This window comes from Oncorhynchus tshawytscha, unplaced genomic scaffold, assembly GCF_018296145.1.
Source record: "Oncorhynchus tshawytscha isolate Ot180627B unplaced genomic scaffold, Otsh_v2.0 Un_contig_7215_pilon_pilon, whole genome shotgun sequence".
Taxonomy (NCBI): domain Eukaryota; kingdom Metazoa; phylum Chordata; class Actinopteri; order Salmoniformes; family Salmonidae; genus Oncorhynchus; species Oncorhynchus tshawytscha.
This window is the reverse complement of record NW_024609573.1, coordinates 185,728-206,692: the sequence shown is the minus strand read 5'-3', so window position 1 is coordinate 206,692 and position 20,965 is coordinate 185,728. Positions and strand designations below refer to the sequence as shown.

The 20,965-nt window shown below is 47.8% G+C and overlaps 1 protein-coding gene across 1 annotated transcript in view; it reads right to left on the bottom strand.

The window, feature by feature from the left end:
- Positions 1-8,780, bottom strand: part of LOC112243407 (potassium voltage-gated channel subfamily H member 3) — a gene marked incomplete at its 3' end in the record, with an annotated part of 28,019 nt that extends 19,239 nt beyond the window's left edge. Inside the window, 4 exon segments of the mRNA XM_042315985.1 lie at positions 918-1,057; positions 1,703-1,849; positions 2,123-2,356; positions 8,457-8,780. Of these exon segments, the coding sequence (XP_042171919.1) occupies positions 918-1,057; positions 1,703-1,849; positions 2,123-2,252 (417 nt within the window).
- Between the last annotated feature and the right edge of the window lie 12,185 nt (positions 8,781-20,965).

The window sequence follows — 20,965 nt, the reverse complement described above, 5'->3', positions numbered from 1 at the left end:
TAATATAAGAGTGTTGATAGGGTGAGATATGGGCAGTATTGGATAATATAAGAGTGATGATAGGGTGAGATATGGGCAGTATTGGATAATATAAGAGTGTTGATAGGGTGAGATATGGGCAGTATTGGATAATATAAGAGTGATGATAGGGTGAGATATGGGCAGTATTGGAGAGTATATGGGGACAATATAAGAGTGAGATATGAGATATGGGCAGTATTGGACAATATAAGAGTGAGGATAGGAGATATGAGATATATAAGGTGCATAGGTATTGGACAATATAAGAGTGAGGATAGGGTGAGATATGGGCAGTATTGGACAATATATGGGCAGTATTGGAGTGATAGGGTGAGATATGGGCAGTATTGGACAATATAAGAGTGAGGATAGGTGAGAGATATGGGCAGTATTGGACAATATAAGAGTGATGATAGGTTGAGATATGGGCAGTATTGGACAATATAAGAGTGAGGATAGGGTGAGATATGGGCAGTATTGGACAATATAAGAGTGATGATAGGTTGAGATATGGGCAGTATTGGACAATATAAGAGTGAGGATAGGGTGAGATATGGGCAGTATTGGAGAATATAAGAGTGAGGATAGGGTGAGATATGGGCAGTATTGGACAATATAAGAGTGAGGATAGGGTGAGATATGGGCAGTATTGGACAATATAAGAGTGAGGATAGGGTGAGATATGGGCAGTATTGGAGAATATAAGAGTGATAGGATGATGTGAGATGTATTTGGCAAACATGTTGCTAACTGGGTGATATGGGGACGTGTCGTGCGACGCAGAGCTCTAACAGACCCCCCATAATGCATCGCTCTTTACAGCTCTATATAATTCCAGTAGCTAACTGCAAAGATGTTTTCTGTAAGTGTCCATCCATGTGTTACAGTGTACTCACGTTGTTGATCTTGAGCTTGCTCTTGTCCTGTTTCTGCAAGTGGCCAGACAACTGGTAGAGTACGGCCCGACTACGCCGGCGGTTGTGGTCAAAGCCTGGGGGCCGAGTGATCTGGTGCAACTCCAGACCTGTCTCCTCGTCTGGGGACAGGCAGGCCGAGGGGTGGGGGTGGAGGGAGAGACAAGGCCGAGGGGTGGGGGTGGAGGGAGAGACAAGGCCGAGGGGTGGGGGGAGGGAGAGACAAGGCCGAGGGGTGGGGGTGGAGGGAGAGACAAGACCGAGGGGTGGGGGTGGAGGGGGAGAGACAAGACCGAGGGGTGGGGGTGGAGGGAGAGACAAGGCCGAGGGGTGGGGGTGGAGGGAGAGACAAGGCCGAGGGGTGGGGGTGGAGGGAGAGACAAGGCCGAGGGGGGTGGAGGGAGAGACAAGGCCGAGGGGTGGGGGTGGAGGGAGAGACAAGGCCGAGGGGTGGGGGTGGAGGGAGAGACAAGGCCGAGGGGTGGGGGTGGAGGGAGAGACAAGGCCGAGGGGTGGGGGTGGAGGGAGAGACAAGGCCGAGGGGTGGGGGTGGAGGGAGAGACAAGGCCGAGGGGGTGGAGGGAGAGACAAGGCCGAGGGGGGGGTGGATGGAGAGACAAGGCCGAGAGGTGGGGGTGGAGGGAGACAAGATCCTTTTGATGTACTGTAATTAGCGTATTCATTGTTCATCAGGTAACTGTCAATCCCTGTCCCTCCAACCCCTCTCTCCCATTTTCCCTTCATCTGAACCTCCCTCCCTCCCTCACCAGTGTCTGAGTCTTGTCCATGGTCCCCCTGGTCCTGCTGGTCCTTCCTGGTCGCTGTGATGTCCTTGTGGGAGACCAGGAACAGCACCACCTCTCCCTTCTCATTCTTGATGGGTACTATGTCCAGCAGACACCAGAACTGCTCCCCTGACATACAGACAGACACACAGACAACCATAGGTCAGAGAGGAGTAAAACATATAGGCTCTGTCACAATGGCCTTGATCATCTGTCCTCTCCTTCATCTGCAATTATCTGAAACAACTGAGCAAGTGAAAACTAGACTAATGACTTTGATGAAGGGGAATAGATGCATTTGAGAAAGAGCCATAGAAATCCCTTGAGGGACCTGTGGAGAAAGTCTTACCAGACCACTGACTAATCTCTGTCAACTAGAACCAAGATTGTTCCCTTCCTTACCCCCCTTCTTGTACAGGATGCACTCAGTCTTAAATTCCTGCCGCTCGTCCAGAGCCTTTTGGATCTGAGTGGTTAGGCTCTCGCTGGTGTCCGAGCCGTACAGGAAGTGACACCTGCAGCTCTTTTGCATCAGCTCACCGCGGGCGAAGCCGGTCAGCTCGCAGAAGCCGTCCGAGCAGTAGACGATGGGGTAGAGCGACTGCACCTGGGCGTTACCCAGGACAAAGTTACTGTCTGAGAGAGAGAGAGAGAGAGAGAGAGAGAGAGAGAGAGAGAGAGAGAGAGAGAGAGAGAGAGAGAGAGAGAGAGAGAGAGAGAGAGAGAGAGAGAGAGAGAAAGAGAGAGAGAGAGAGAGAGAGAGAGAGAGACAGAGAGAGAGAGAGAGAGAGAGAGACAGAGAGAGAGAGAGAGAGAGAGAGAGAGAGAGACAGAGAGAGAGAGAGAGAGAGAGAGAGAGAGAGAGAGAAAGAGAGAGAGAGAGAGAGAGAGAGAGAGAGAGAGAGAGAGAGAGAGAGAGAGAGAGAGAGAGAGAGAGAGAGAGAGAGAGAAAGAGAGAGAGAGAGAGAGAGAGAGAGAGAGAGAGAGAGAGAGAGAGAGAAAGAGAGAGAGAGAGAGAGAGAGAGAGAGAGAGAGAGAGAGAGAGAGAGAGAGAGAGAGAGAGAGAGAGAGAGAGAGAGAGACAGAGAGAGAGAGAGAGAGAGAGAGAGAGAGAGAGAGAGAGAGAGAGAGAGAGAGAGAGAGAGAGAGAGAGAGAGAGAGAGAGAGAGAGAGAGAGAGAGAGAGAGAGAAAGACAGACAGGACGAGTTTCAAATGCTATTTGGGATAAAGAACATCAAAGAGACCTCCTTTGAACTTTGTATTTTCTCTGGATTACTTGCAAGACTTTGTGAGTCTTTGTGATGGTAAGGGCGATGAGGCTGTGTTTTTGCTCCAAGCCGGGTCTCTGGCTGAGTATGGGAACGAAAGAGCAAACCTAACAAATCACATAGCTTGGTTTAAATTAAGGGCATCAGGGGCCAAAGGCAACAAACAGAACTGTGTTAATTCATGCATGAATGAAGTCAAGACATCAATTACATATAAATGCAGTTCCTGTTTGAGTCAAGGGTGGTAGGGGGATTGGAGTGGTGCTGCCCGGCGCTTGACGGAGATACGGCCTCTTGAATATTTCTATGGGTAATTTAGTTGTTTGATTAGTAGGCTTTAGGGGCTCTACAGGAGAACAATTCACTCTGCAGGAGATGTTGAGTCCTTTACAGAAATAGGATCTGTAGGACTGGGGCACTCACTGTGAAGAATGTGTATAATATAGGGAGGGAGGGAGGGAGGGAGGGAGGGAGGGAGGGAGGGAGGGAGGGAGGGAGGGAGGGAGGGAGGGAGGGAGGGAGGGAGGGAGGGAGGGAGGGAGGGAGGGAGGGAGGGGAGGGAGGGAGGGAGGGAGGGGGAGGGAGGGAGGGAAATGGCCAAAAATGTAATGCTTTTAATCTCTGATGGGGATAAAAACAATGACTACCCCACCTCAGCTACAATGAAAAGAGGTGATCCTAGTAATATCTAAAGTTGCTGCACAGCTGTGGTTCCCATCTGATCTCATCCATACTCAATGACTACCCCACTTTAGTAACCATGACAACAGGTGATCCTAGTAATGTCCATACTGAATGAGATGGACAGGACGCTACAAGATAATCTGCTATAATCCATTCCTATCTCTGCACATGAATGGATTATCACAGATTATTTCTGTGGTATCCATCTCATTTGCCTTGGACTTGAACACCAAGACCTAGAGATCTGTCAATCCAGGAGCTACCAACAGTAAGGTATCACAGGAAGAGAGGAGAGGAAGAGACTGTGCTGTGCTTATAGACAGACATTCATAAAGAATATTTAGAGGTCCTGGATGGCAGGGAGCTCAGCCCCAGTGATGTACTGGGCTGTCCACACCAACCTCTGTAGTGCTTTGTGGTGCATTTGCCATACCAAGCGGTGATGCAGCCAATCAAGATGCTCTCGGTGGTGCAGCTGTAGAACTTTTTTGAGGATCCGAGGGACCATGCCAAATGTTTTCATCCTCCTGAGGGGGAAGAGGAGCTGTGCCCTCTTCACGACTGTGTGGGTGTGAGTGGACCATGTTACGTCCTTAGTGATGTAGACGCCAAGGAACTTGAAGCTCTCGACCCGCTCCAGCTTTTGTCAATGTGGATGGGGGCGTGCTCTCCCCTCTTTCTCTTGTAGTCTACGATCAGCTCCTTGGTCTTACAGATGTTGAGGGACAGATTGTTGTCCTAGCACCACACTGACAGGTCTCTGAGTCTCTCTGTCTTACTCTTTCTCCCTCTCTTATTCTGTTTTAGCTCTCTGAGACAAACACAAACACAGCCTCCCGGCTGCACATGTGAGGAACAGCAAGTACAACGTCAACCCTTCCCCAGCATGTGCAGTGTTGTGGAAAGCTGTCTCAGTGCTGCCATTACACTGGGCTTTGTAACCGTCCTGAGACTGTCTCATTGCTGCCATTACACTGGGCTTTGTAACCGTCCTGAGACTGTCTCAGTGCTGCCATTACACTGGGCTTTGTAACCGTCCTGAGACTGTCTCAGTGCTGCCATTACACTGGGCTTTGTAACCGTCCTGAGACTGTCTCAGTGCTGCCATTACACTGGGCTTTGTAACCGTCCTGAGACTGTCTCAGTGCTGCCATTACACTGGGCTTTGTAACCGTCCTGAGACTGTCTCAGCTTTTGTAACCGTCCTGAGACTGTCTCAGTGCTGCCATTACACTGGGCTTTGTAACCGTCCTGAGACTGTCTCAGTGCTGCCATTACACTGGGCTTTGTAACCGTCCTGAGACTGTCTCAGTGCTGCCATTACACTGGGCTTTGTAACCGTCCCACCCATGAGACTGTCTCAGTGCTGCCATTACACTGGGCTTTGTAACCGTCCTGAGACTGTCTCAGTGCTGCCATTACACTGGGCTCAACTGTCTCAGTGCTGCCATTACACTGGGCTTTGTAACCACCTGAGACTGTCTCAGTGCTGCCACACACTGGGCTTTGGACTAAATCCGTCCTGAGACTGTCTCAGTGCTGCCATTACACTGGGCTTTGTAACAATAGACTGGTGCTTTGGTTTGTTAACCATCCTGAGACTGTCTCAGGGAGGGGTACACACACTGCCATTACACTGGGCTGGTTATGGTGTTTGAACTGTCGTCCACTGAGACTGTCTCAGTGCTGCCATTACACTTACTGGGACTTTGTTAACAGACTGTTTCTAACCATCTGAGACTGTCTTTGTAACAGTGCTGCCATTACACTGGTTATGGGCTTAACCAGTATCCCTCACACTGGTTATGGTGCTGCCATTACACTGGTTTGTAACCAGTCCTGAGACTGTCATGGTTATGGGCTTAACACCTACCTACCTGGTTATGGGCTTAACAACAGTATCTTACACCAGTGCTGCCATTACACTGGCTTGTACCCCCCTCACCTGTCACACACTAATCACCCATAGACCAAAGGCCACACTTTGACACAAAGGTTATGGGCTTAACATCAGTCTCCAATCTCAGTGTTAGGCTGCAACAGTATCCAGTTGATGGTTATGGGCTTAACAACATGCCGTCATATAATGGTTATGGGCTGCAACAGTATCCACCACACACACACATGGGCTTAACACACACATCCACCCCTGTAACATGGTTATGGTGTTTGAAAGCCACCTGGTTATGGGCTTAAAACAGTATCCACCTCACACACATGGTTATGGGCTTAACAACAGTTACTGCAGTGGACTAAACCAGGGTCACACAGACTGTTTCTTGGTCATCTTAAACAAATCTACTTTGTAACAACAGTATCCACCTCACACACATGGTTATGGGCTTAACAACAGTATCCACCTCACACATGGTTATGGGCTTAACAACAGTATCCACCTCACACATGGTTATGGGCTTAACAACAGTATCCACCTCACACATGGTTATGGGCTTAACAACAGTATCTACCTCACACACATGGTTATGGGCTTAACAACAGTATCAACACATGGTTATCCAACAACAGTATCCACCTCACACACATGGTTATGGGCTTAACAACAGTATCCACCTCACACACATGGTTATGGGCTTAACAACAGTATCCACCTCACACATGGTTATGGGTTAACAACAGTATCCACCTCACACACATGGTTATGGGCTTAACAACAGTATCTACCTCACACACATGGTTATGGGCTTAACAACAGTATCCACCTCACACACATGGTTATGGGTTTAACAACAGTATCCACCTCACACACATGGTTATGGGCTTAACAACAGTATCCACCTCACACACATGGTTATGGGTTAACAACAGTATCCACCTCACACATGGTTATGGGCTTAACAACAGTATCCACCTCACACATGGTTATGGGCTTAACAACAGTATCCACCTCACACACATGGTTATGGGTTTAACAACAGTATCCACCTCACACACATGGTTACAACAGTATCCACCTCACACACATGGTTATGGGTTTAACAACAGTATCCACCTCACACATGGTTATGGGCTTAACAACAGTATCCACCTCACACACATGGTTATGGGTTTAACAACAGTATCCACCTCACACACATGGTTATGGGTTTAACAACAGTATCCACCTCACACACATGGTTATGGGCTTAACAACAGTATCCACCTGACACATGGTTATGGGTTTAACAACAGTATCCACCTCACACATGGTTATGGGTTTAACAACAGTATCCACCTCACACACATGGTTATGGGCCAACAGTATCCACCTCACACATGGTTATGGGCTTAACAACAGTATCCACCTCACACATGGTTATGGGCTTAACAACAGTATCCACCTCACACACATGGTTATGGGCAGTATTAACAACAGTATCCACCTCACACATGGTTATGGGCTTAACAACAGTATCCACCTCACACATGGTTATGGGTTTAACAACAGTATCCACCTGACACACATGGTTATGGGCTTAACAACAGTATCCACCTGACACACATGGTTATGGGTTTAACAACAGTATCCACCTGACACACATGGTTATGGGTTTAACAACAGTATCCACCTGACACACATGGTTATGGGTTTAACAACAGTATCCACCTGACACACATGGTTATGGGCTTAACAACAGTATCCACCTCACACACATGGTTATGGGTTTAACAACAGTATCCACCTGACACACATGGTTATGGGTTTAACAACAGTATCCACCTGACACACATGGTTATGGGCTTAACAACAGTATCCACCTGACACACATGGTTATGGGTTTAACAACAGTATCCACCTGACACACATGGTTATGGGTTTAACAACAGTATCCACCTCACACACATGGTTATGGGTTTAACAACAGTATCCACCTGACACACATGGTTATGGGTTTAACAACAGTATCCACCTGACACACATGGTTATGGGTTTAACAACAGTATCCACCTGACACACATGGTTATGGGTTTAACAACAGTATCCACCTGACACACATGGTTATGGGTTTAACAACAGTATCCACCTGACACACATGGTTATGGGTTTAACAAAAGAAGACACCTGTATCATGTCAGATATAGAGTTGAAATGTCTTACATTTTGAGTTTGTATCCCAATATTACACTTTATATAAATCACACAACACTGAAATATAACAAACCGTTTACCACAAAAACACCGTATTTTAGGCGTTTAAAAAAACTAACATTTATTGATTAATTATAAAAATGATGAATAGTATGAATAATATTCCACCCATGAGGCCACTAGAGGGCGATTTGGTCATCTGACTGCAAGACAGGGCTACCTGGGAGACTGCATCTGTCTTAATGTATGTTGGAATTCATTTAGCCTATATGCACATCCCAGGTAATCTATCTTCAATTCACCCCTAGTTCAGCTAGTCATCTATCTGATTAGTTTTGGTAAGACATTTATATGAGGATTAAGAGGAGCTTGCCTCCTGGGATGTAATACATGGCCCTGTAAAACTACAGGCATGTCAAAGGAACATCGGAAAAACGTCTAACTATGTTACTCATATAACTATGAGAACTCATGTAACTTATGTAACTATGAGAGCCCTGTCCTAGATAAACATCAACGCATCAGGACACCTCAGGTCCTTGAGACACGTTCTTATAATATAATGCTACATAAGGATTGCATATTCTTTCTTTACAATAAAATGTGTTTGAAAACGTTTCCTAGACTTGACGCGCATAGCGTTTTGTGGGTATGCGCGTCACCTGGCAGAAAGGCGCCAGTGGAGTGGCTACTTACGGGTCCCATCAAAACGGTTTGCAATTGTGTCTAGGAAGGTGTTCTGTGGCGCCAGACGACCCCTCGTCGCTGGCGTTCTAGACCGTTGAGACCCTCTCCGGTCTCGGCGATTCGAGGCATCGGTCTCCGCTGCGACGAAACCTGGCAAAAATCTGGAAGCCCCGGGCGCGCCTCCGAGCCCCTGTAGGAGCGCGCCGATCCGAGATCCTCGGGGCTCCACTTTTAAACCGCGGGGTTGACCACTCAAATGGTCACAAACAAAGAGAAGAAGGAAAGTAATATCCGATTGTTGTGGGTGGTTGCCAGATGATGAATGGTAGGCAGTGTTTGACTACATTTGTGAACTGGAACACACGAGGAATTTTTAACGGCTGCAACGTGCGCATCGCTGCATAAGTGCTGCTGCGCTCTGCTCCTCAATGTTACATACCTAGCCTAGGTAGGCTTCTCTCTCTCTCTCTTTCTCGCTCTCTCTCTCTCTGTCTCTCTTATATAATGTACTCTTTCTCTCTCTCTTCAGACACACAGGCAGGCATGAGGATAAGACCAATGCGTAATGCAGTTCTCCATCAAAACATATGTGACTTTGGAGAAAGTTTCATTTACATTTTCACATTTAGTCGTTTCTCTTATATTTCAAAAGCAAATTACAGTAAATTCATATACAATCATATACAATGAAAGGCTATGAAGGCTTATCCGATTGTTTTTCCATGAGCATAAATAATTTCTAAACAACTGAACGTTCATAGCTTGTGGTGTCTGCATTTCGTCATCTTATTACTTTTTAGATGGAGTGGAGCGCCCTCTAGTGACTGTTGTTTGAAAGACCGTAGGTCTCGATGGCGCTTTATCAAGCACTGGCTCTATTTACATCTACGTAGATCCCAGATCGAGTCTATGTGCTGTGTATTTCCTGATATAATGAGTTGTGCCAAAAGCTTGTATAAAGCGGAAGGGTTCAATATCCTGCTTCATGTATGGCTCTCAAAAAGGTTCTATATAGAACTGCAAAGAGCCCTTATTTTTGTTGCTGTGTACTGTATTTGTTACACTTTACTTATATCAGATCATGCTATTGAATAGTAGCATGTTTAACATATATATTTTGTAGATCATTTGTTATAAAATAAATCTAAGACTGTGTCTGTCTGACTGTGTCTGCTACTGGAGGTGTCGACAACTGATGGAGAATAAGGAGAAGGGTTAGCCTGCCATCTAGTGGTGAAGATAAACTATAAATGAATGATTCAACTAGCGGCAGAATACAACTGGAAATGGGCAGCATAGTCAAATAACAGTCAGACTCAACTCATTGTACCTTAATTCCTCGCATTCCAGCTCCCCGCCTCCTGCTCGAGCATATCCGAGGTGGGCCTCCCCCCGTTCAGACTTTCTCCGATACGTCTTGAGAAGGGTGCGAGGAGAGAGGACACAAAAAAGCGAGGGAAGATTCATTGAGAAAGTGACTCAGTGATTCACAGTTTGATGAAACGAGCTGAATAAAACCTGATAGACAAAGAATTGAACAAACACTAGTTAGTCTTTCTTCATAAAAAAAGTGAACTGCACTAACAGATATGATTCAACTAAACAAGTGTTTAAAGTTGATTAGTTGAATATGACGAATTATTACCGGGTTGGAACAAGAGTAACAGCTGACTACAGGACCGCCTCTGGGAGCAGTTCTTTCGGGACATTCTGAATAGCCAACAACTGACAGTTGTGGAGTGGTAGATTATTGACCCGTGTGCTGTGTGTCCACCTTAATACCACACGGTGGAGCTGTTTGTTCATAGTCAGATCCATAGCCATCAACAGGGCATTGACAGTGGAAACTAGACGATTTAAAAAGCAGGAGAAAGGACTACATGAGACAATATGTGACAATATGTGTGTATATGTAACTATTACAGTATTTAGTTATGCAAAGTACAACGTAACTGCAAACTGGCCCTCTTAAATATTTCTGTGTGTTAATTGACTTACTACTAGATACCTTATACTCTTTTACCACATTAACAAATGTGTTACTCTGATACAATAAACATCCAGCACATTCTTACAAATCCCAAGGAGCTTGTGGTTGTCTTGTATTGTCTGTTACTCATGTGTGTGTGGTTGGATTGTATTGTCTGTTACTCATGTGTGTGTGGTTGGCTTGTATTGTCTGTTACTCATGTGTGTGTGGTTGGATTGTATTGTCTGTTACTCATGTGTGTGTGGTTGTCTTGTATTGTCTGTTACTCATGTGTGTGTGGTTGACTTGTATTGTCTGTTACTCATGTGTGTGTGGTTGACTTGTATTGTCTGTTACTCATGTGTGTGTGGTTGGTTGTCTTGTATTGTCTGTTACTCATGTGTGTGTGTGTATTGTCTGTTACTTGTGTGTGTGGTTGATTTGTATTGTCTGTTACTCATGTGTGTGTGTGGTTGTTACTCATGTGTGTGTGGTTGACTTGTATTGTCTGTTACTCATGTGTGTGTTGTGTGTTACTCATGTGTGTGTGGTTGACTTGTATTGTCTGTTACTTGTGTGTGGTTGGCTTGCATTGTCTTGTAACTCATGCATGTGTGTGTGTGTTAGTGTGTGCATGCGTGCGTGTGTGCATGTGTGTGTGTGTGTGTGTGTGTGTGTGTGTGCGCATCTTCAGTCAGGAACAGAGGAGGTTCCTGCACCTGTTTCTATGGAGACCCATTTACAATTGGTGTACTCATCAAAACCAACCCAGAGGTGAGGTAGAGGAGCCTTTGTGCTGAAGAGCATAGAACATAAAAACACTGGACAGATGAAAGACTAGCCAGCCTACAAACAACACTAATGTAGACAGTGGAGGTGGGCAGAATGAAAAACTAGGGGGAGCAGAGAGAGAGAGACAGAGACGGAGAGACAGAGAGACAGAGAAACAGAGACAGAGATACAGAGACAGAGAGAGAGACAGAGAGACAGAGAAACAGAGACAGAGATACAGAGACAGAGAAACAGAGACAGAGAGACAGAGACAGAGAAACAGAGCAGAGAGAGCATAGAACATAAAAACAGAGACAGATGAAAGAGACTAGCCAGAGAAACAGACACTAACAGAGACAGAGAAAGACAGAGACAGAGAGGGCAGAGACAGAAAAACAGAGACAGAGAGACAGAGACAGAGAGAACAGAGACAGAGAGACAGAGACAGAGACAGACAGAGACAAAGGAGACAAAGGGGAGAGACAGAGACAAAGAGGAGAGACAGAGACAAAGAGGGAGAGAGACAGAGAGACAGAGACAAAGAGGGAGAGACAGAGACAGAGGGAGAGAGACAGAGATACAGAGACAGAGAAACAGAGACAGAGAGACAGAGACAGAGACAGAGAGACAGAGACAGAGACAGAGAGACAAAGAGACAGAGAAGACAGAGACAAGAGACAGAGACAGAGATACAGAGACAGAGAAACAGAGACAGAGACAAAGAGGGAGACAGAGACAAAGACAGAGACAGAGAGAGACAGAGACAGAGAGACAGAGACAGAGACAGAGAAACAGAGACAGAGAGACAGAGAAAGAGACAGAGACAGAGACAGAGATACAGAGACAAAGAGAGACAGAGACAAAGAGAGAGACAGAGACAAAGAGACAGAGAGACAGAGACAGAGAGGGAGAGAGACAGAGACAGAGAGGGAGAGACAGAGACAAAGAGACAGAGACAGAGACAAAGAGGGAGAGACAGAGACAGAGGGAGAGAGGGAGACAGAGACAGAGAGGGAGAGACAGAGACAAAGAGAGACAGAGAGACAGAGATACAGAGACAGAGAAACAGAGACAGAGAGACAGAGATACAGAGACAGAGAAAGAGACAGAGACAGAGAGACAGAGAAACAGAGGGAGAGACAGAGACAGAGATACAGAAAGACAGAGACAGAGAGGGAGATACAGAGACGGAGAGAGACAGAGACAGATACAGAGAGACAGAGAGATACAGAGACAAAGAGGGAGAGACAGAGAGGGAGAGACAGAGAGACAGAGAGGGAGATACAGAGACAGATAGACATAGACAGAGAGGGAAAGAGACAGAGACAGACAGAGAGGGAGAGACAGAGACAAAGAGAGGCAAAGAGGGGGAGACAGAGAGACAGAGAGAATGAGACAGAGACAGAGAGGGAGATACAGAGAGACAGAGAGGGATATATACAGAGAGATACAGAGACAATGAGACAAAGACAGAGAGAATGAGACAGAGACAGAGGGAGATACAGAGACAGAGAGATACAGAGACAGAGAGAGACAGAGAGATACAGAGACAGAGAGACAGAGACAGAGAGATACAGAGACAGAGAGATACAGAGACAGAGAGGGAGATACAGAGAGACAGAGAGGGAGATACAGAGACAGAGAGGGAGATACAGTGACAGAGACAAAGAGGGGGAGACAGAGACAATGAGACAGAGAGGGAGAGAGACAGAGGGAGAGACAGAGACAGAGAGGGAGAGAGAGAAGAAGGCCTGGGAAAGGGAGTAAGAAATTATAATAAGGTTAGTAAAAGGTAGGGAACACAGTGTCCAATTTTCATCTTATTATATGTCCCAGTGTCCCACTTCATCCCGTTACTTCTTTTAACAACACATTTACCTTCCTAAGCAACCTCAGTGTCCACTACCCACCCCACTAACACCCCTCTCAACCTCAGTGTCCACTACCCACCCTACCAACACCCCTCTCAACCTCAGTGTCCACTACCCACCCCACCAACACCCCTCTCAACCTCAGTGTCCACTACCCACCCACCAACACCCCTCTCAACCTCAGTGTCCACTACCCACCCCACCAACACCCCTCTCAACCTCAGTGTCCACTACCCACCCTACCAACACCCCTCTCAACCTCAGTGTCCACTACCCACCCCACCCCACACCCCTCTCAACCTCAGTGTCCACCAACACCCCTCTCAACCTCAGTGTCCACTACCCACCCTAACCCCCTCTCAACCCTACCAACACCCCTCTCAACCTCAGTGTCCACTACCCCCACCAACACCCCTCTCAACCTCAGTGTCCACTACCCACCCTACCAACACCCCTCTCAACCTCAGTGTCCACTCAGTGTCCACACCCAACACCCACCCCACCCTCTCAACCTCAGTGTCCACTACCCACCCTACCAACACCCCTCTCAACCTCAGTGTCCACTCCACACCAACACCCCTCTCAACCTCAGTGTCCACTACCCACCCTACCAACACCCCTCTCAACCTCAGTGTCCACTCCACACCAACACCCCTCTCAACCTGTGTCCACTACCCACCCTACCAACACCCCTCTCAACCTCAGTGTCCACTACCCACCCTACCAACACCCCTCTCAACCTCTTGATTGTCATTGACAGTCAATACAAAATAACCTTGTTTTAGCCCAACAGATTTGCATGTCATCCCCATTCACACGTATGTCCCCTGTAGGCTCTACAGCTGGAGCCCAGGCAGCCGTTACAATACCAACAATACCCCCGGAGAGGAACTGAATTGGGGCTGAATCCCACCTATTAGCCCCTCATTAGAGACAGCTTTTCTTAAACCCACAAAGACAATGAGAGTGGCAGGGGAGGGGAGATGATTCTTGTATTGCTACTGTTTAGTTGTGTGTTGGTCTTCTCAAGCAGAAACCAGGGGGGCTTATGTTTCTCCTGGTGGTCAGTGAGCCCACAGAAAAAAAACAATCACTGTTGAAAAATGCTAGCCTCTCTCTCAATTCAATTCAATTCAATTCAAGGGGCTTTATTGGCATGGGAAACATGTGTTAACATTGCCAAAGCAAGTGAGGTAGATAATATACAAAAGTGAAATAAACAATACAAATTAACAGTAAACATCACACATACAGAAGTTTCAAAACAATAAAGACATTACAAATGTCATTATACATATATATATATATATATATAAAATAAATAAGCATACAGTGTTGTAACAATGTACAAATGGTTAAAGGACACAAGATAAAATAAATAAGCATAAATATGGGTTGTATTTACAATGGTGTTTGTCTTCAACTGGTCACAAATCTTGCTGCTGTGATGTCACACTGTGGTATTTCACCCAGTAGATATGAGAGTGTTGCCCTTTTCTCGTGGTAACAGGTCACAAATCTTGCTGCTGTGATGTCACACTGTGGTATTTCACCCAGTAGATATGAGAGTTTATCAAAATTGGATTTGTTTTTGAATTCTTTGTGGATCTGTATAAACTGAGGGAAATATGTCTCTCTAATATGGTCATACGTTGGACAGGAGGTTAGGAAGTGCAGCTCAGTTTCCACCTCATTTTGTGGGCAGTGAGCACATAGCCTGTCTTCTCTTGAGAGCCAGGTCTGTCTACAGTGGTCTTTCTCAATAGCAAGGCTATGTTCACTGAGTCTGTACATAGTCAAAGCTTTCCTTAAGTTTGGGTCAGTCACAGTGGTCAGGTGTTCTGCCACTGTGTACTCTCTGTTTAGGGTCAGTCAAATCAGCATTCTGCCACTGTGTTGCTCTGTTTTTTTCACAGTGGTCAGTTAATTCTTTCCACTGTGTCAAGTCACAGTGGTCAGGTATTCTGCCACTTTTTCTGTTTAAGTCAATGGTCAAGTATTTTTTAGCATTCTAGTTTGCAGATCCAATTGGTATGTTAAAATGTCTCTTGCTCCCTGCCTGTGTGTCTGAAGAGAGAGAAAGGAGGATAAGACCAATGGGTAATGCAGTTCTCCATCAAAACATATGTGACTTTGGAGAAAGTTTCATTTACATTTTCACATTTAGTCGTTTCTCTTATATTTCCAGAGCAAATTACAGTCAATTCATAAACAATCATATACAATGAAAGGCTATGAAGGCTTATCTGATTGTTATTCCATGAGCATAAATCATTTCCAGACAGCTGAATATTCCTACTGTGTAGTGTATGTAGTTCCTATTTTCTTGTTTATACTGAACTAAAATATTAACACAACATTTAGCGTGTTGGTCCCATGTTCCATGAACTGAAGTTAAAACCTCTCTCTCTCCCATAACAATTCCCCAGGGAAAGAGAGAGGGAGAGTCCTGTGTGTCTACCACAGCCCCTCCACCCCCTGCCTGCAGCTGATTGGCAGTGACCATGTTTGCATTTAGGCCTCATTCAGGAGTGACCTGCTGCTCTTAATTACCACACTTGAGGAACTTGATGACACAGGAATCTGTGAAATGTCAAATTAGTACAACAACAACTAAACAAAGAGGGCCTCCCCCTGTCCTCCTCCTGTCCTCCTCCTGTCCTCCCCCTGTCCTCCTCCTGTCCTCCTCCTCTCCTCCTCTCCTCCTCCTGTCCTCCCCTGTCCTCCTCCTCTCCTCCCCCTGTCCTCCTCCTCTCCTCCCCCTCCTCCTCTCCTCCTCCCCCTGTCCTCCTCCTCTCCTCCCCCTGTCCTCCTCCTCTCCTCCCCCTGTCCTCCTCCTCTCCTCCCCCTGTCCTCCTCCTCTCCTTCCCCCTGTCCTCCTCCTCCCTCCCCCCCCCTGTCCTCCTCCTCCTCCCCTCCTCCTCCTCCTCCCTGTCCTCCTGTCCTCCTGTCCTCCTGTCCTCCCCCCTCCCCCTGTCCTCCTCCTCTCCTCCCCCTGTCCTCCTTCTCCTCCTTCTCCTCCTCCCCCTGTCCTCCTCCCCCTGTCCTCCTCCCCTGTCCTTCTCCTCTCCCCCTGTCCTCCTCCTCTCCTCCCCCTGTCCTCCTTCTCCTCCTTCTCCTCTCCTCCTGTCCTCCTCCCCCTGTCCTCCTCCCCTGTCCTTCTCCTCTCCTCCTCCTCCTCCTCCTCCCCTCCTCTCCTCCTCCTCCTCCTCCTCCTCCTCCTCCCCTGTCCTCCTCTCCTCCCCCCCCCCCTCCCCCCTCCTCCTCCTCCTCCTCCCCCTGTCCTCCTTCTCCTCCTTCCCTCCTCCCCCTGTCCTCCTCCCCCTGTCCTCCTCCTCCTGTCCTCCTCTCCTCCTCTGATCCCAGCATCACTCAGGCCAGGTGAGTCCCCTTACTGAGATGAGAGAGGCTGTAGGGGTTGTTGCTGTTCTCTACTCAAGCTGAAGCTTTGGGAAACGGATGACCATTCGCCTCTCTGTCAAACACTACATCTAATCACATCATTAGAAGCGTTGAGAAACACTTCAAATTAGAAACACCCGTTTGCAACACCAAAAACACAGCGTTTTGTATGTGTGTGTGTGTGTGTATCTGTTCATATGAGTGTGTATGTATGTTCATGTTCAAAGAAATATAAGCCTTTTCAGATGTTATCAAAAGCAAACATTTCAGTGGTGAATCCATGCAGCTGATCAAACCATTTGTACAACACTATCGTTTAATGTTCCCGATGCCTTGGCGTCTACTGGATGTCCCTGTACACATACAAACATGCATGTGATGTGGAACCTTTTACATAAATAACGGGATGCCGGGTTTTAAGGCCTCATCAAAGATGAATTCAAAGGCTTCTTATTCATGGAGGCTCGATAAAAGAGAAGAGAGAAGAAAGGAGAAACCACTTGAAGGGGTCTGGCTCTCCAACAAACAATGCTTAGACTAGGGTTGGATTGGAGGGGAATGGGAATGGAGGAAGTGGTACTGAAGGTAAGGTATGGAAGGAGGATGGAGGAAGTGGTACTGAAGGTAATGTATGGAAGGAGGATGGAGGAAGTGGTACTGAAGGTAATGTATGGAAGGAGGAGGGAGGAGGATGGAGGAAGTGGTACTGAAGGTAATGTATGGAAGGAGGAGGATGGAGGAAGTGGTACTGAAGGTAATGTATGGAAGGATGAGGGGAGAGGATGGAGGAAGTGGTACTGAAGGTAATGTATGGAAGGAGGAGGGGGAGGATGAGGAAGTAGTACTGAAGGTAATGTATGGAAGGAGGAGGATGGAGGAAGGAAGTGGTACTGAAGGTAAAGGTATGGAAGGACTGAAGGTAAGGGAAGGAGGATGGAGGAAGTGGTACTGAAGGTAAGGTATGGAAGGAGGAAGGAAGGTAATGGGAAGGAGGAGGGGGAGGATGGAGGAAGTGGTACTGGGTAATGTGGAAGGAGGAGGAGGAGGAGTGGTACTGAAGGTAATGTATGGAAGGAGGAGGGGATGGAGGAAGTGGTACTGAAGGTAAGGGAATGGAGGATGGAGGAAGTGGTACTGAAGGTAATGTGGTGGTACTGAAGGTAATGTATGGAAGGAGGAGGATGGAGGAAGTGGTACTGAAGGTACTGGAAGGTAGGATGGATGGTATGGGAGGGGAGGATGGAAGGAGGGTAATGGGAAGGAGGATGGAGGAAGTGGTACTGAAAGTAAGGTATGGAAGGAGGAGGAGGGAGGATGGAGGAAGTGGTAGAAGGTGGGAAGGAGGAGGATGGAGGAAGTGGTACTGAAGGTAATGTATGGAAGGAGGAGGATGGAGGAAGTGGTACTGAAGGTAATGTATGGAAGGAGGAGGGGGGAGGATGGAGGAAGTGGTACTGAAGGTAATGTATGGAAGGAGGAGGATGAGGAAGTGGTACTGGAAGGTATGGAAGTGGATGGAGGAAGTGGTACTGAAGGTGGAAAGTGGTACTGGGTAAGGGAGGAGGATGGAGGAAGTGGTACTGAAGGTAATGTATGGAAGGGTAGGAGGTATGGAAGGAGGATGGAGGAAGTGGTACTGAAGGTAATGTATGGAAGGAGGAGGGGGAGGAAGTGGATGGAGGAAGTGGTACTGAAGGTAATGTATGGAAGGAGGAGGGGGTGGTACTGAAGGTAATGGATGGAATGGAAGTGGTACTGAAGGTAATGTATGGAAGGAGGAGGGGGAGGATGGAGGAAGTGGTACTGAAGGTAATGTATGGAAGGAGGAGGGGGGGGGATGGAGGAAGTGGTACTGAAGGTAAGGGAAGGAGGAGGAAGTGGTACTGAAGGTATGGAAGGAGGAGGCAGGGGATGGAGGAGTGGTACTGAAGGTAAGGGGAAGGAGGAGGAGGATGGGAAGTGGTACTGAAGGTAAGGTATGGAAGGAGGGGGGGGGGGTGGAGGAAGTGGTACTGAAGGTAAGGCATGGAAGGAGGAGGGGGAGGATGGAGGAAGTGGTACTGAAGGTAATGTATGGAGGATGGGAGTGAGCGAGTTGTTATGGGATACGGGGGATGTTTAAATCAAAGGTTTACACTACAGCTTCGCTCCAACATCAAAGCTTGCCCTCTCTTCTCTCGTTACTCTGGGAAGTCCCCCCCCATCTTTCCCCTCCCTCTCCCTGCCAACCTGTTCCTCCTGTTCTTCAGTTAGAGCACAGTTGCATCAAAGCGTCATCTTCGAGAAACTTCATTAGATACTTTTATTTCCGTATTTCAGTGACCCTGCCATTGTGGCAGTCAGTTAGGCGTGTACACACTGCTGCTCTTCCCACAGAAACACTGGACTACTGAGGGCTCAGTCCCCAGGGCCTCTGGTTTAGAAACACTGGACTACTGAGGGCTCAGTCCCCAGGGCCTCTGGTTTAGAAACACTGGACTACTGAGGACTCAGTGCCCAGGGCCTCTGGTTTAGAAACACTGGACTACTGAGGGCTCAGTCCCCAGGGCCTCTGGTTCAGAAACACTGGACTACTGAGGGCTCAGTCCCCAGGGCCTCTGGTTCAGAAACACTGGACTACTGAGGGCTCAGTCCCCAGGGCCTCTGGTTCAGAAACACTGGACTACTGAGGGCTCAGTCCCCAGGGCCTCTGGTTCAGAAACACTGGACTACTGAGGGCTCAGTCCCCAGGGCCTCTGGTTTAGAAACACTGGACTACTGAGGGCTCAGTCCCCAGGGCCTCTGGTTCAGAAAGACTGGACTACTGAGGGCTCAGTGCCCAGGGCCTCTGGTTTAGAAACACTGGACTACTGAGGGCTCAGTCCCCAGGGCCTCTGGTTTAGAAACACTGGACTACTGAGGGCTCAGTCCCCAGGGCCTCTGGTTTAGAAACACTGGACTACTGAGGGCTCAGTCCCCAGGGCCTCTGGTTTAGAAACACTGGACTACTGAGGGCTCAGTCCCCAGGGCCTCTGGTTTAGAAACACTGGACTACTGAGGGCTCAGTCCCCAGGGCCTCTGGTTTAGAAAGACTGGACGACTGAGGGCTCAGTCCCCAGGGCCTGTGTGTGTGTGTGTGTGTGTGTGTGTGTGTGTGTGTGTGTGTGTGTGTGTGTGTGTGTGTGTGTGTGTGTGTGTGTGTGTGTGTGTGTGTGTGTGTGTGTGTGAGAAAGAGAGAGATAGCGAGGGAGAGAGAGAGAGAGCTGCATCTTACACAGTATGCTCCATGGGAAGGGACTGCTAGGACCTTTTCAGAGAGTCCCGGACCAGGCAATAACAAGTTGTAGGTAAAATGTCAACCATAAGGTTTCTGCTTTCTGAGGTACCGTCTCCTGGGGCTTTCTGAGGTACCGTCTCCTAGGTTTTCTGAGGTACCGTCTCCTGGGGCTTTCTGAGGTACCGTCTCCTAGGTTTTCTGAGGTACCGTCTCCTGGGGCTTTCTGAGGTACCGTCTCCTGGCTTTCTGAGGTACCGTCTCCTGGGGCTTTCTGAGGTGTCGTCTCCTAGGGCTTTCTGAGGTACCGTCTCCTGGCGCTTTCTGTCCGTCTCCTGCTGCTGAGCCCTGGGGCTTTCTGAGGTACCGTCTCCTGGGGCTTTCTGAGGTACCGTCTCCTGCCGCTGTGTCCTGGGGGCTTTCTGAGGTACCGTCTCCTGCATCTGTGCCCTGGGGCTTTCTGAGGTACCGTCTCCTGGGGCTTTCTGAGGTATCTCCCTGGGGCTTTCTGAGGTACCGTCTCCTGGGGCTTTCTGAGGTACCATCTCCTGCATCTGTGCCCTGGGGCTTTCTGAGGTACCGTCTCCTGCATCTGTGCCCTGGGGCTTTCTGAGGTACCGTCTCCTGCCGCTGAGCCCCGGAGACAAGAAGTAGAAGACTAACAAAGTCCTATTCTATTGTATCCTATCAGCTGATGTCCAGGATGTGGATTTGTTCAATGAGTAATAGCATACAGTACTTGTGTCAGACACACCCTAGAGACATAAATAAATAGTCCACTAATCACACCAACGCTGGCATTGGCTGCAGAGTAGACTTGCCTGCATCCCAAATAGCACCCTACTCCCTTCACAGTGAACTACTTTTGACCAGAGCCCTATTGGGCCCTATGGGCCCTGGTGAAAACTAGTGCACTATATAGGGAATCATTTGGGTCGCCACCATGGGCTATACACTGTACAGTACCCATAAATCAGTCAGAATGGCATGAGGGCATTGTTGCTCACTTGTTAGATCTCAAGTTCCACCTTTGAACCTCTTTGCTAAATGATATCACCATGTTCCAAGCAGACTGGAACACAATGGATGGCTGTGTGTGAATGTTTCAACTGAATCCATACTCATGTTTACTGTAGTTCCGTTCCCTGTGAACACTGAGACTGTCCCTCAATCACCTAGAGCTGTCACGGCATGATGTCAGACAGCTACCACACGTTGATCATACAGGCCTGCCTTACTGCAGGTGGAGATA